Below are 16,536 nucleotides of genomic sequence, written 5' to 3'. Positions count from 1 at the left end.
GGCTGGATGCCCTTCCTAACACCAATCACTTTACAGAGTGGACTGGGTATTTTTTACATGGCGCCAGCAGACAGACAGAGAGATATGTACATAGAAAGCTAGATACATAGATAGATAGTTATACACACACAGACACACATTTATATCTACATACATACATAGACACATACATCATCATCATCATTGTTTTATGCCTACTTTCTATTCTGGCATGGGTTGGATGGTTTGGCATGGAGCTGACTAGCAGGGAGCTGTCCAGACTCAAACTGTCTGTCATGGTATGGTTTCTTCAGCTGGATGCCATTCCTAATTAGTTAGTTAGAAAATCTCTATAAGAAATGAGAGCAGTAACTACACCAGTTAGAAAGTTATTATTGGTATATTAGCAGTATTTGAGCCAACATGGTTGAACCTAATCTGGAGCTGCTGCTACTTATTCAAGTTTGACTTGTCCATTCTCACAGAAGGTGTCATGATTCTTGCCATAACATTATGTATTATATATGTAATGATTAAATTGGATTTGGTGGTGCAAACAGGAAAATAAAATTCAAAACATGTCATCGGATACATTTTTTTTATTAATCATCATCAGAAGTTATAGAGTGACTCAACAGCCGAGAGTTTTGTGTTGGCACTTCAACCTGTGAGTCACTGTAACCTACTGACTATTAATAAAAATGAAAAGTAATAAATTAAATTAGTGCCACCCCACCGACTTTGTTGCCTCAAAACTTCCAGAAAATTGATATTTTTTAATGAAACTTTCTACAATTATGCTTCGAATGGTCTACATTCTGATTACATCGGAATTTGTCATGAAAAATGTTTTTCTGTAGGTAAGAAGGGTAGTTCAGAAAATTCATACAAGACGGCTTTCTTTACACAACTTAATGGAAATTTCTATGAACACTTTTCAGACAGTGCAGATTATGAATATATCAGAATTTATATGAAAGGAAAATTGGTGGGCTTGTACACATACATAGTAATACACGTCATATATATATCTACAAAATGAAACTTGAAATTTTGAGAAAAGTTGTAATGTGTGTGTCAGTATGCATATGTGAGTGCCCACTATTTTTCTTTCACATCAAATTCTGATATAATCGTAATCCACACACTCTGAAAAAGTATTTGCAAAAAAAATCATTAAAAAATACCTACTCTTCTGAAAGTTATGAGGAAACAAAGCCGTATCGTGCGAAGTTTACGAACTTTCTTTTCCCCACCCACAAAATTTTTCTTCTTTTGTTCACAACAAATTCCGATATGATCAGAATGTACACACGGTGGTGCACCAGCATGACCGCAGTCACTTGGCTGAAACACATAAATAAAAAATAAATAAAAAATCTAAAGCGTATTTGTAGGAAATTTCATGAAAAAAATATCCATTTTTCTGGAAGTTATGAGGAAACAAATCGAGGAAGGGGGGGTGCACTATGTAGGTATGCCAATTTATTATATATTATGGATGTTATATTTTGTTCTGCGCGTGATTTCCCAGTCTGCAGGAAAAGGTTTGGAACCCACGGCTGCAAGGGAATTGTTGTCCAGCCCGCAACCTATTCTTTCAATGATTTCTTCTTAAATACATTAGAAATAATAATATTTTCAGAGTTATTCCCCCTGTTTTCAAAATGGCTTTCCCGTATTCCGCTCGGTTGAATCACTCCAATATTCGACCACTTCAAACACTTTTGTGGATAAATTTGATCGGCGGAATTTTAATTGTTGGACTTTTCGTTATTCGAACAGAAATAACACGAAATGTTATAGCTGCCAGTGAAATTGCTTGCCTCCTTGTTGCATTCCATTGCATTCTTTTGTGGTTTGCGGGATTAGGAAACACGAAATTTCTTCTCGCCAAACAATTTAAAGTAAGTTTATATATATTTATCCTTTTTTAACAAATATATAATAATATATATACATAAAATTAAACACACACACATGTGTATATGTATATATATATATATATATATATATATATAAACATTAGGCGTTAAACAATGCGAGGTTGTTCTCTAACATTTTAAAATTTACAAACACAGCAACAAATAAAATATTTTTCTTTTCTTTTTTTTTTATCCAAAATAAATGTTTTATACTTATTGTAAAAAGTTTACAAAACGCAATAAAATATTTTGTCGAAATGAAGCAGCAAAGTCGATGTTAGTCCAGTTTTGCACATGGAATAATTTCACTTCGGGAATGTTTCGCTTTTCACCAAAACAAATCCACATTTTACAAATACTTTTACGAACACACGCGGCGTTTAAAAGTTACTTCAATAATTTTATTTATTTTATTCTTCTTATAAATGCTTAAAAAGAAAAGGTAGGAATGAAGCATCTCTATTATTTATTGAAGGTGATTTGTATGAGTGAAAAGAGGAAGTGCAAAAAAGTGAAATGGTTTGAGGTTTGACGAGATGCGGTGAGAAAACTTAACGTTTTCGGTAGAACCCTCCAACAAGAAGTTTACAACGTTGGTACTACTAAAGCAGCGCGGACCCGAACGTGTTTAGGGTTAGGGTTAGGATCGACCACTCACGACTAGCTAGCGCGGACGGGTCCGCTAGTAGTACCTACAACGTTTAGCTTTCTTCCATATGGCAAAAATTATTTATTCCTTTTCGTGAACTGAACAATTACCGGACAGTCTATGTCTTCTTGCGACTATATAGACTACATTCCTAAATAAGAGTCGGAAATTATCTCGTGCACCCCAAACCGTAATTTTTTCCAGATGTGTGTGTATTAGGTTCCATAGATTGCAATTCTGCAAAAGGAAGCTGGCAGAGGCGAAGGGTGGCTTCGCATCTTTAAAGCCATGTTGAATAAGAGATCCCTTACTTAAAGAAAAAAAGACCCAGGAAGACATTGGATGAAGTATTGAAGGCCGATCTCAAAATGCTGAGCCTGATGAAGGAGAAGACAAAGGACTGAGATATTTGGCTCATTGCTGTACTCAAGAAGACCTGTCCTCAACAACAGAATTTTTATCCTAAAACTAAGATGTCACGTAAAAGTGCTGGTGTCGCATAAAACGCACTGGTGTTGGTGCCATGTAAGAAACACCCAGTATACTTTGTAAAACGGTTGGTATTAGGAAGAGCCTCCAGCTGTAAAAACCAATCCAAAACAAACAATGGAATCTGTTGTGACCTCTGACCTTGCCAGCTCCTGTCAAACCATCTGACACATGCCAGCATGGAAAACAAACGTTAAATGATGACGCTGATGAATTTGTAAAATTCAAGATTTTTTATTTTTTTCAACAGACAGGCCCTCACAGAATCATATGTATTTTTATTCCCCCATGCCCCACATACTATTAAGGTTTCATACCCCTGGTCTACACGGTCACTCAACATGATAGAAATAGCAGGTAGTCTTTCTCAAATCACATTCTGTTGTCTTAAAAGGAAGGATACCTTAGATAATGTAGATAAAAAAATTATAGGATGGTCATGGCTGGCACACCTTTGATCAGAGCTGGCCTTGTGTTAAACAATACCATAAAACTAAAAGCTTTGTTTACTGTTGTTTAACCCTGGGTCAGTTCTCAATGAGTAAACCTATTAGCGAAGGGTCATTTCTGGTTTTTTGTATATCAGGAAATCGGAGTGCATTGTTCAATCTATTGTCCCCAACTTTTTTTTTTGTTTCAGTACACTCTGTGTGAAGGCGCATGGCTCAGTGGTTAGAGCATCGAGCTTACGATCGTGAGGTTGTGAGTTCGAATCCCGGACCTGTCTACATGTTGTGTTCTTGAGCAAGACACTTTATTTCACATTGCTCCAGTTCACTCAGCTGTAGAAATGAGTTGCAACATCACAAGTGCCAAGCTGTATCGGCCTTTGCCTTTCTATTGGATAACACTGGTGGTGTGGAGGGGGGGGGACTGGTATGCATGGGCGACTTCTGGTCTTCCATAAACGACCTTGCCTGGACTTGTGCCTGAGAGGGTAACTTTCTAGGTGCCATGCCATGGTCAGTCATGACCGAAGGGTGTCTCAAAAACACTCTGTAAAGTGGTTGGCATTAGGAAGAACATCCAGCCACAGAAATCATGCTAAAACAGATGACTGGAGGCTGGTGCAGCCCTCCAGCTTGTCAACTCCTGTCAAACTGTCCAACCCATGCCAGCATGGAAAACAGACGTTAAAAGGATAATGATGAAAACTTGCATATACTATTTGTGTTTTTACCAAGCTAACACTGGCTGCATGGGTTTGTAAGTACATTAGTTCTTTATGAGCGTTTTCATATAGGACAATTCGAGAACTTTTAGTTATTCGGTAAACTACTTCTACATGCTACTTACTAACAATCTACTTGCTAATAAGCATTATTAGCTCTATTATACTATTTTGTACATACATATATAATAAGTACATGTTTACTTTGGAGAAATATGTAAAGGTCAAACTAATTATTTAGAACACCAACAGGTTCTGGGACTCTTCTGAAATGATAATTGAGAGCAGAATAGTCAGGCGAACTGTGTCAGGTGAAATTATGTGCCTTGCCAAGAAATTAGAACAAAACGTCTTTAGGAAAGTTTGAATTCATTAGACGACATAACTCAGTAGCTTGTAAGTATAGCAACATCAGAGCTCATTTCTGCCTGGTCTTGTAAAATCAAAACATGTCTGAAGGTGTTACTGTATGACTAAAGATTAGACTCACTCTCCACTACTGCCTACATGCAATTAATTAACATTTTAGGATTGTTGTTCTCTCATCATCGTCTTCATCATTTCATGTCTGTTTTTCATACTGGCATGGGTTGGATGGTTTGAGAGAGTTTGACAAGCTGCTGAGCTGTATTAGGCCTCCTATTACTATAATGGCTTCTGCTTCTCGGATCTGGCTGAGTTCATGCTACCTCCATGATTTCTACACTTGTATGTCCTTCCTAATGCCTACCACATTACAGTGGGTACTGGGTGCCTTTTAATTTTTTTCATGCCACTGGCACTAATGGGGTCGCCAAGTAACTTGCAAAACAGAAAAAGAATAGGGGAAAGGAAAAACTTCTGCCACTGAGTGGCTTTATGATGGGTGCTAAAATGTAATAAAGGGACAAGCACAGGTGTCTTGTTATAGAAGAGATACGTGGCTACCCCATATTATACAGAGTGTTCAAAAAGTCTCTCAGCAGTGAATTTTTTTTCTCTTCAGGATGTATTTCAAAACGTGTAGAAGAGTCAACTTATGTATTGAAAACGAAGGACGACACTTTCAATATCTCTTATAAAGTTTTTTTAAAGTCTTGCAAAGTCTAATATATTTTCTTTTGTAGTCTTAAACCATCTTAGAAATATATATTTTGCAATAAAATACTTACTGCAGAGAGACTTTTTGAACACCATGTATATATATGAGTGGCTGGGAGTTGTTGAGGAGATAAAAAAAGGTAGCAATAGTGTCAGAAAAACTCTCACGGTACAAGAAGGTGAACATAAGAGAGAATATGGAGAGTGGGTCATGGAAAGGGATGAGAAGGTGCACACTTTAATAAGAGTATGAAGGGAGAGTAACATGGTTAGAGATGGGGGTAGGTATGAGTGTAGTGATGGCCAGGGGTGTATTTTAAAAACTTCATGGGACATCTAGATATCGTCTGTGAAGGCGCATGGATTAGTGGTTACGGTATTTGGCTCGTGATTATAAGGCCATGAATTCGATTTCCGACAGAGCGTTTTGTCCTTGAGCAGCACACTTTATTTAACGTTGCTCCAGTCCAATCAGCTGGCAAAAAAATGAGACGTACCTGTAATTCAAAAGAGCCAGCTTTGTTACACTCTGTGTCACGCTGAATCTCCCTGAGAACTACATTAAGGGTATGCATGTCTGTGGAGTACTCAGCCTCTTGCACTTTAATTTCACAAGCAGGCTGTTCTTTTGATCGAATCAACTGGAACACTCGTCGTCGTAACCGACGGAGTATCAGATATCGTCTGCTGGATACCGTTTGTGAAGTAGTGTTGCATTTATGTTGCTATAACTATTTCTTTATATCCGTATGAGTTATTAATTACTCTAAACTATCATCAATACCCTTTATAATTATTAGCAGAGATATAGGCGCAGGAGTGGCAGTGGGGTAAGTAGCTTGCTTACCAACCAAATGGTTCCGGGTTCAGTCCCACTGCGTGACACCTTGGGCGAGTGTCTTCTACTATAGCCTCGGGCCGATCAAAGCCTTGTATGTGTATTTGGTAGACGGAAACTGAAAGAAGCTCGTCGTATATATATATATATATATATAAAACAAATAATAAATGAGTATATACATATATACGTACAGGTATGTGCATACCTACGTCTACCTGTATATATAGGTGCATATCTGGGTACAGGACATTGCAAACAAAACGTAGACAAGAAAATAATAATATATATGTGTGTGTGTGTTTGTCCCACCAACATCGCTTGGCAACCGATGCTGGTGTGTTTACGTTCCCTAACTTAGCGGTTCGGCAAAATACTCTGATAGAATAAGTACTAGGCTTACAAAGAATAAGTCCTGGTGTCGATTTGTTCGACTAAAGTCAGTGCTCCAGCATAGCCGCAGTCAAATGACTGAAACAAGTAAAAAGAAAAATATTAAATTTAGTTATTTTTATTTTTTTCTGTTGCTTTCCTTTCTTTCTTTTTTTTTTGTCGAAGCTGTTCCATATTCTGTTCAAATGAATCTAGGACACGATCCAATGTGTCCTGCCTGGTTTTAAGGTTGTGTAATTCGAGGAAGGTTTAGTCGTTGTAATTACCGTTGTTACTTTGTTGCCTCCCTTGTTTGCAGAATTATTTCCCTTTACAATGTAATTCTTAGCTTTCAGTGAATGGATTCAAAACGTAAAAAAGAAAACAGACGTTAAATGATAATGAGTTAATTCTCTCTTATTGCCCTTCATTGTAACTTCAAATAAAATATTCTTCACTATTCATTCACCAATTATATTTTTATACATAATTGCGTTTCCCCTCCTTTTTTTTTCCAGGCTTTCATCAAAGGTGCTACTATTCTCTTCTTCTCTTGTCTATTTTTCCACTTTATGGCTGTTTGCTTTGGCGCACCTCTTTTCACGTAAGTACCCCACATCACTCTTTTTTTAAACTTCACAGAAAAAATACAGGTTGTTGTTGACCGCAATTGAGTAGATCTATGATCAAAGGCATTCCAACCATGACCATCCCACCTTTTTTTTTTCCGGACATAGCATACGTTGGTGATAGGACTCGGTGTGTCGTTCCTTTTCTTTTTAAGACAGCAAGGTGTGGTTTAACCCTTTAGTATTCAGATCACTTTGTCAAATGTAATACTTATTTACTCCCGTTATCACGTAGCTTCAAGATTTAGACGATGTGATTGCTTATTTTTAGAATGACATTGTAGGGTCAGTGTGAGAGGCTGGAAAAATAAAACAGTAAGAATATCTTGGCCAGTTTAAATATTAAAGGTTTAAGGGAGTTGTATCATTGAGAAGGACACACAGTTCATCCTGTGACATACCTTAAAATTTATTAAATATTTGATTGATAAGGTGATACCCTACTCACAGTGGCTGTCACACACGGCTTCATCTCAACATAGCAATGTAACCTTTAACTGTCCAACCAAAGACTGTATTACATGACATTTCACATATAGGTGCAGGCTTGGCTGTGTGGTAAGAAGCTTGCATCCAACCACATGGTTCCGGGTTCAGTCCCACTGTGTGGCATCTTGGGAAAGTGTCTTCTACTATAGCCTCAGGCTGACCAAAGTCTTGTAAGTGGATTTGGTAGATGGAAACTGAAAGAAGCCCGTCATATACATACATATATATATATATATATATATATATGCATTTATTTATGTGTGTTTGTTCTCTTCACCTTTGCTTGACAACTGAAGCTGGTGTGTTTATGTCCCTGTAACTTAGCGGTTCAGCAAAAGATACTAATAGAATAAGTATTAAGCTTACAAAGAATAAGTCCTGGGGTAGATTTCTTCAACTAAAACTCTTTAAGGTGGTGCTCCAGCATGGCCACAGTCAAATGACTGAAACAAGTAAAAGAATATAGGCACAGGCGTACCTGTGTGGTAAGAACTTTGCTTCCTAACTGCATGGTTCCAGGTTCAGCCCCATTGTATGGCACTTTGGGCAAGTGTCTTCTACTCTCGCCTTGGGCTGACCAAAACCTTGTGAGTGGATTTGATAGACAGAAATTGAAAGCCTTTCATTCATTTCAAACTTTTATACAATTCCTTACTGTCCTTATTTCCCCTGTTTACCAATTCCATACTGTTCCAGCTGAACTCTCTCTGTTTCCCCCCCAATTCACCAATCCCAATATTCCCTGTCGACACCTTCTTGAATTACTCACCTTTTTTCACTTTCTATAATTGCAGACATACAAGTGAAACATTCCACTTTGCCATGTTACTCTCCTGCTGTACGTTCCTTCCAGTATTAGTCTCAGTTGGTGCCAACTTCAGTTTATGGTTAAAGATATTCGTTGAGAACAGGTGAGTTGAGTACAATTTCTTTTGTTGTCATTTCTGTGTCTGTATGGTGTGTAAATGAACAACAAAGTGAGTGTATATTTAGATTGATGTGGAATAGAAAGAGCATCGTCCAGGTGTGAAAACAACTGCTTAAATAAGGAATATGAGACATTTCAGCACAGCCATTTTGGTGCCACTTATTTGGCATCACTGATTTAATGCTGACTTATTTGGTATTGTAATGTTTCTCTTGTTCTCTACCTCCCTCTCATCTTTCTCCATGTGTATGAGCATCGTTATTTAATGTCCATTTTCCATGCTAGCATGGGTTGGGTGGGGTGACGGGAGCTGGCAAAGCTAGGAGCCACACCAGGTCCTATTGGCATGCTTTCTACAAGGTGATAATTTCCTTAACCTTTCAAACCAAAAATGCCTCAATGACCAGGCAGTTTCCTTGGGAAGATTGCAAATAAACACATTTATTTATGCCTGTGATAGGTACAGGCATCGATGTGTAGTAAAAAGCTTGCTTCCCTACCACATGATGATGATCATCATTCTCGTTTAACGTCTGCTTTCCATGCTAGCATGGGTTGGACAATTTGACTGAGGACTGGCAAACTAGATCACTGCACCAGGCTCCAATCTGATCTAGCAGAGTTTCTACTGCTGGAGGCCCTTCCTAACGCCAACCACTCCGAGAATGTAGTGGGCGCTTTTTACATGCCACCGGCACGAGGGACAGTCCGGTGGTACTGGCAACGGCCACACTCAAATGGTGTTTTTTATGTGCCACCTGCACAGGAGTCAGTCCAATGTTTTGTTCACATGCCACCAGCACAAGTGCCAGTAAGGCGAAGCTCCACTGTGTGACTCCTTAGGCAAGTGTCTTGATAAAAGCATTGTGAAATAATTTAGTAGACAGAAACAGAAAGAAGTTCATTGTATGTGTGTGTGTATGTATACATACATAGGCTGATGCTGGTGGCACATAAAAAGCACCTTTCAAGTGTTTGACCACATGGAGGCAATGACAGATGACCAACATCTTTGGCAGTATGCCTTGCTTGAGAAGAAGACCCATCAAGCTAAGTGAAATTGTCGTCATGGCAGATACTGGTACCCATACTGCTGGCACGTAAAAGTACCCATTATATTCTTGGAGTGGTTGTCATTAGGAAGGGCATCCAGCCGTAGAAACCATACCAAATTAGATTGGAGCCTGGTGCATCCCCTCAGCTTACCAGCCCTGGTCAAACCATCCAACCCATGCCAGCATGGACAACGGACGTTAAATGAAGATGATGATGATTACATACACCCCCCTCCCCCAGCAAGCGTAGAACATAGATGTTGATGATGATGGTATATACGTTTGTGTGTGTGTGTGTGTGTACATGCGCTAATGTACTGTCTCCTTGCTTTGATTCCATGTGATAGTTATAAACAAATGGAAAAGTGGACATTAAAGCAACGATAATGATGATATATGTATAAACACAATAATATGTTTTAGTAACTCGACCAGTTATTTAAATGTTATATAGACTTTAGTTCCTGTCACAGATTTTCTTAATTTGTAATGTTGCTCAGATGTTAAACAGCAAATGATGTGATGTTTCCAATTTCTCTTTTTTTTTTTTTAAATAGCCCAGATGATGGTTGTGAACAAGTGGCCTTCATTCTGTTTGTTTGTAGTATCATTGGTGCCTGGCTAGGGGCTTTCCCTATTCCTCTCGACTGGGACAGACCATGGCAGGTAAGATACCAATTGCTTTTAACATTGGTTTGGTCTAGATATACCTTTAAGAGCTGACAAAATGTGGATCTCATTTTAGTTTCACACTGCAAAGATAAGGCATGGGAGTGGCTGTGTGGTAAGAAGTTTGCTTCTCAACTATATGGTTCCAGGTTCAGTCCCACTTTGTGACACTTTGGGCAACCAAAGCCTTGTGAGTGGATTTGGTAGATGGAAACTGGAAGAAGCAGATTTTATGTCATGATTTAATGTCCTTCTTCCATGCATGCATGGGTAGGAAGGTTGACAGGAGCCAGCCAGGTAGAAAGCTACCTTAGGCTACTGTGTCTGTTTTGGCAGGGTTTTTACAGCTGGAATCCCTTTCTAACACCAACCGCTCTACAGAATGGACGGAGTACTTTTTACGTGGCACTAACACAGACAAGGTTAGTTTTGGCATGATTTTTACAGCTGGATGCCCTTCCAAATGCCAACCACTTTACATTGTGGACTGGATGCTTATGTCATCATCATCATCATCGTTTAATGTCTGCCTTCCATGCTGGCATGGACAGGACAGTTTCACAAGAGCCAGCCAGGCCAAAGCCTGTACCGAACACCAGCCACTTTACAGTGTGGACTGGGTGCTTTTAAGTGGCACCTGCACTGACAGGGTCACCAAGTACTTGCAAGATTGAGAAAAAAAATTTTTTCAAGGGGAAAGGAGACATTAGAGGAGGTGTTGGATGATGAAAGGTAAAATGCATCATCTGAATGTGGTCGATGTCAGGTCTGCCTGACTGGCTCCCATGCCAGTGGCACCTAAAAGCACCATCCAAACGTGGCCGATGCCAGTACCTGCTGTCTGGCTTCTGTGCCGGTGGCATGTAAAAAGCACTATCTGAACATGATTGATGCCAGGGCCGCCTGCCTGGGTCCTGTGCCAGTGGCACATAAAAAAACACCCACTACACGCTCGGAGTGGTTGGCATTAGGAAGGGTGTCCAGCTGTAGAAACATTGCCAGATCAGATTGGAGCCTGGTGCAGCCACTGGCTCTCCAGACCTCAGTCAAACTATCCAACCCATGCCCCAGCATGGAAAACGGACGTTAAACGACGATGATGATGATATATCTTTCATGTGGAGTATATACTTCTCTATATTGGATTACTCTGTGATCTGGTAGCAGAGTCCATTCGGGGAACTTTCTGTGATGGCCACATGATTCTATGAATCCATACGTCAGACTACAATTTTATATGTGTATGCTTGTGTCTATGTTTGTCCACCACAACTGCTTTACAATCAGTGTTGATGTGTTTACGTCCTCATAACTTAGCAGTTTGTCAAAGAGACCAATAGAATAAGTACAATGGTTAAAACAAAAAAGTACTGGGGTCGATTCATTCAAATATAAAAAAAATTCAAGGCAGTCTGGAGGCTCACACACACACACACGTAAAGATAGAATGCGTGAGAGAAATTACAGAGATACAAACTTAACTAAATGCTCACCTACATAAACAAAGAGATGCAGGTGGGAAGGTTACTATTTTACTTGTTTCAGTCATTTGACTGTGGCCATGCTGGAGCACCGCCTTTAGTCAAGCAAATCGACCCCAGGACTTATTCTTTGTAAGCCTAGTACTTATTTTATCGGTCTTTTTTGCCGAAGCGCTAGGTGACAGGGACATAAACACACCAGCATCAGTTGTCAAGCAATGCTAGGGGGACAAACACAGACACACACACATGTATATATATATACATATATACGACGAGCTTCTTTCAGTTTCCGTCTACCAAATCCACTCACAAGGCTTTGGTCGGCCCGAGGCTATAGTAGAAGACACTTGCCCAAGATGTCATGCAGTGGGACTGAACCCGGAACCATGTGGTTGGTAAGCAAGCTACTTACCACACAGCCACTCCTGAAGAAAATGTTAAAACATTTCATGTCAAATAAGTCAGCATCAAATTAGTGATGCCAAATAAGTAGCACCAAGACATCTGTGCCAAAACATCTTATGCCCACCCCACCCACCTCTGACCAACAAATGTGTTGGTTTCTCCTTGTTTCATGTTTTCTACCCCTACTACAATGGCCTCTGTTCTTAGCTAGTTACCATCACTCTACCTAGGTACACCCATCTCTCATCACCAGTACTGCTATCCTCACCCAAGGTCTATGTGGCTGGCTCAATCAGTACATTGGACAAGGCCCTAGAGGGCCCCATGAATATCTGATGGGGTCCCTTTCTAAAAAATATATACCTCCCTTCAGATTCTCGAAGGAGGGGATGAAAAAATTCTTGAACCACCTTGCAAAATTTCTCTCTAAGGCCCTACTCACCCCTTTCTACTTAATCCAATCCTGATTCCCCTAAGTGTCACCCCTCTGGAATTACCTCTGTTCTTGTTTTTCTTGCACCAACTTCAATGTCATAAATATCTCAAAAGATGTGAGAAGGTCATGGTTACTGGCAGCCTCTTCCAGATTAAGCCATTAGAAGTGTTGGATTGAACACTTCAGCTAAGCCTTTAGTCAACAATGCCAACATTTCTTGTTGATATTTGTAAATTTCAATTTTTTTTTTTTGTCTTTAATTCATTAAAACTTTAAAAAAAATATTGAAAAATTAAACATTTTCTTTCTGTTGCAGGTGTGGCCAATTAGTTGTGAGATTGGTACCTTATGTGGTTATTTGGTTGGATTGGTTGTTAGTTCAGGATTAACTTTCCGTAAAACTAAAAAAGCTTACAAGGTAGTGTAATGTCCATTACCGACTTATCTGTCACCATTTCAAACTGTTCACATGTATTTATTTGTAATGTTGTTGCTCAATACAAAAAAAATCATCATAACAAAAGTTGACACTAATGTGTTTGCAAAGATTTAATAATTCTCTGTTTTTGCATGAATCACTCTGGATCATTTCATATTTGTATCCCATCATATTTACAGAGATGAGCCAGTAACAGAGTCCTTACATAGTAGCTCTACCTACAAGAAACCTCAATCAAATCTTCCTCAAATTAAACCCTGATATCTTAGATATAAAAAATAAGTTGGACATTGTCATCCCTGATGTATAAAAAGATGGAAAATTTCATTGTTGGAACAAATAAATCTGTTTGATCAGGGCTGCCCTAGGGCTCGGGTCTCACATGACCAAATGGATGGATTGATATAAGAAACATGGCAACAAAGTGTTTCGTAACTGAACTTCTAACTACTGCAGATCTATGGAGAAACTTGTAGAATAAATGGTTCAATCCTAGAAGCAGTGGGAGCAGATCAAAAGTTGGTGATAGAACACAGAAATATCAGTGTTATGCCTACTGAGTAATAACGTTACTCAACATCCCAGTAAGTAGGTAGGGACTCAATATTGTATGTTCAGTGTAAACAATGAGTACTGGACAGAAAATGTGTTCAACTTACAAGAGTAGTTTGTGGAAGTCAGCTTATTAAATTTTTGTTTTATGCTCTAGGCACAAGGCCTGAAATTTTAGGGGAGCAGTCGATTAGATCAACCCCAGTGTGCAACTGGTACTTAATTTATCGACCCCGAAAGGATGACAGGCAAAGTTGACTTCAGCAGAATTTGAACTCAGAACGAAATACTGTTAAGCATTTCGCCCGGCCTGCTAACGTTTCTGCCAGCTTTCCACCGTATTCAGCTTATTAAATTAATTATTGTAATGTTAATAGGTAGCCCCATGATGGAGTAGTCTTCCAATTCTGAGGGGGGAATGTTGGCCTGCTCACCTAGCCAGTAGGGTGGCATCATTCAAAAACTAAAATGATGCAAAGCACATTGTGATCAGCGATGTGTAACGACATCAGATAATTTGGTGAGTCACATGATGCGGGGTGACATAGTGTCAGAAATGGCAGCTATACCTGAATACCCTACCCGTTGTCTTAAAAAAAATATGAAAAAGACAGTCACATTAGATAATGTAGTCCTAGATATATTTAAGAAGACAGGCTGATCACAGTTGTAATGTCTTCCATCAGGGATTCACTCAATCAGGGTTGACAACAACTAAAATAGATAAATATTTATTTGACACACTGTGATAAAAGAAAATTTAAATACTTAACCTTTCATGATCAATGGTCAAATGGCCTTTTTGATCGTCTCAAAATATTTGCACCCTGTTTCTAGAAGTTAGATGAACTGTAAAAGGTAGAACATTCTAAAAGAAAAGTGTCCTGCATAATGAAGAAAAAGCAAACAAACAGGGACAGCTTGAGAATTGAACTTGCTGCAGAATTTATAGTACATACTATACCTTATCCACTCATCCAGTGTACAAGTTTCCTCTCCTTGCAATAAATAAATATATACACCCACAGAGTGTCCCAAAAAATGTATAGACACATTAAGTGATTATAAAGGTCAGTGTTTTTTTAAAATACATTTCATTTCCAAAATTTAATAGAATCTACATGCAGAATTAAAATTTTTTATGAATGCATTTTCAAACCAATGACGATTCTGGTCCAGGCATTGCTAATAATGCAAAGCAATGAAATTGCAAACATAAAAAAACATTTTGTATGGTATTTGTGTGTATTATATTATTCAACGGTTTTGTACCATATGCTTTATCTTTCAGGTATCGACATAAAAAAAAAAAGTTTAGTAGTGTGAGGTCTGGTGAAGAGAGAGATTATTTTGCTACACCTCTTTGCTCAATTGACCTGTTTGACAAAAATCTCATCAAGGTAAGCCCTGACATTACTGCAGTAGTGAAAAGGACGCTTCCAACTTGCTGGAAGTAAAACTCCACATCTTCCAAGTCCTCTTGAATGCTTGGCATGACAGATTGTTGCTGTAAGTTCAATGAAATGGGACCAGCCAGAGCACTGTCAAAAGAGAACAATCCAAGTCATCCTTTTGATGATTAATCCTTTTAAGCTGCACCATGCTTTAACCTCTGATAAATTTACATGATGTTCTTCCATAATATGCAGAGTCTCAGGTCCTCGTTAGTTGTGATTGTGATGGTTAATTTAATTTAAATGCAGTCTTATCACTCGAAAGTCTTTGTAGGCAAGTGTGCATCTTCTACATATCAGGCCAAGAACCTCTTTCAAAATTCCACTCTTCATTGAGATCATTGACTATTCTTGGAATTGAACTCTTCCAATGACAGTGCTTCAAAGTGCAGTGGATGCCCGATTTCGAAATTTGTATCTTATTACTCACTTACTCCATAGATTTTCTTGAACCCTGGCAATCATCATCGTTTAACGTCCACCTCCCATGCTAGCATGGGTTAGACGACTTGACTGAGGACTGGTGAACCAGGTGGCTGCACCAGGCTCCAATCTGATATGGCAGAGTTTCTACAGCTGGATGCCCTTCCTAACGCCAACCACTCCAAGAGTGTAGTGGGTGCTTTTACGTGCTACCGGCATAAAGGCCAGTTCGGCGGTACTGGCAACGGCCACGTTTGAAATGGTGTATTTTACGTGCCACCTGCACAGGAGCCAGTCCAGCGGCACTGGCAACGATCTCGCTTGAATGTCTTTTCACATGTCACTGGCACAAGTGCCAGGAAGGCAACTTTGGTAACGATCATGCTCAAATGGTGCTATTTATGTGCCACCGGCACGGAAGCCAGACAGCTGCTCTGGCAATGATCATGCTCACGTTTCTTATGTCGTTTCTTGCCCAGTGGGTCTTGCTGGTATTTGTGGTCGTCCAGAACACTTCTTATGGACATTTGTAATGTTGCTTTGGTTGATCTATTCAAAACTCTCTTTCTCTGTCCTAAACTGTCTTTGCATTTCAACCAAATTTTCATATGCAATGTTATTATTACCAGTCCAAATATGTTTGAGGTATGTTCAAACTGGGGAACAAGTCACTCACTGTGTTTTGTCATGGAGAAAATCTCTCGCTGTAGACAAATAGTGTGGATCACTGCTTAGTGCTCCCACTCTGTATAACTTCAAACTGCCAGTTGAACTTCAGGAGAAAGATTCAGCCCCTTTGTTATTTCTAATGGGTTAAATCTAAAAAGCAATGGAAATTGAGACATCAGCTGTTAAAGGGAGTATACGTTTTTTGAGGAGGTATATTGATAACACAGTGCTGTTAATACCAATGGTTTCACGTGGGTGTGCTAGCAGTTATTCAATCATAGTCTGAGCTATTGTGGAAGAGTACTTACTAACAACACTCAACGCTCTGCTATTAAAAAAAAATATTCACCAATGCACTTTTAATTTGTTACTAATGTATATATTCTTTTATTTCTTTCTGT

General features: G+C 39.0%; 1 protein-coding gene across 1 annotated transcript; it reads left to right on the top strand.

The window, feature by feature from the left end:
* Window positions 1–1,532: 1,532 nt before the first annotated feature.
* LOC106873175 (GPI ethanolamine phosphate transferase, stabilizing subunit) lies at window positions 1,533–15,590 on the top strand. The gene is made up of 6 exons (XM_014920405.3): window positions 1,533–1,886; window positions 7,022–7,107; window positions 8,416–8,532; window positions 10,162–10,270; window positions 12,915–13,016; window positions 14,881–15,590. The coding sequence occupies exons 1-6, from the start codon at window positions 1,647–1,649 to the stop codon at window positions 14,890–14,892; spliced, it is 666 nt and encodes a 221-aa protein (XP_014775891.1). The 5' UTR covers window positions 1,533–1,646; the 3' UTR covers window positions 14,893–15,590.
* Window positions 15,591–16,536: the final 946 nt, after the last annotated feature.

Source organism: Octopus bimaculoides, chromosome 1 (genome assembly GCF_046866305.1).
Source record: "Octopus bimaculoides isolate indiv1 chromosome 1, ASM4686630v1, whole genome shotgun sequence".
NCBI classification, from domain to species: Eukaryota; Metazoa; Mollusca; class Cephalopoda; order Octopoda; family Octopodidae; genus Octopus; species Octopus bimaculoides.
Note: the sequence above shows the minus strand (reverse complement) of the source record. Positions and strands in the feature narration are given on the sequence as shown.

Excerpts from the sequence above, each read along its gene's own strand:
- LOC106873175 (XM_014920405.3), top strand. The coding sequence starts at position 1,647 with ATGGCTTTCCCGTATTCCGCTCGGTTGAATCACTCCAATATTCGACCA. Across the intron at positions 1,887-7,021 it reads TTCTCGCCAAACAATTTAAA|GCTTTCATCAAAGGTGCTAC; the intron begins GTAAGTTTATAT and ends TTTTTTTTCCAG. Across the intron at positions 10,271-12,914 it reads ACTGGGACAGACCATGGCAG|GTGTGGCCAATTAGTTGTGA; the intron begins GTAAGATACCAA and ends TTTCTGTTGCAG.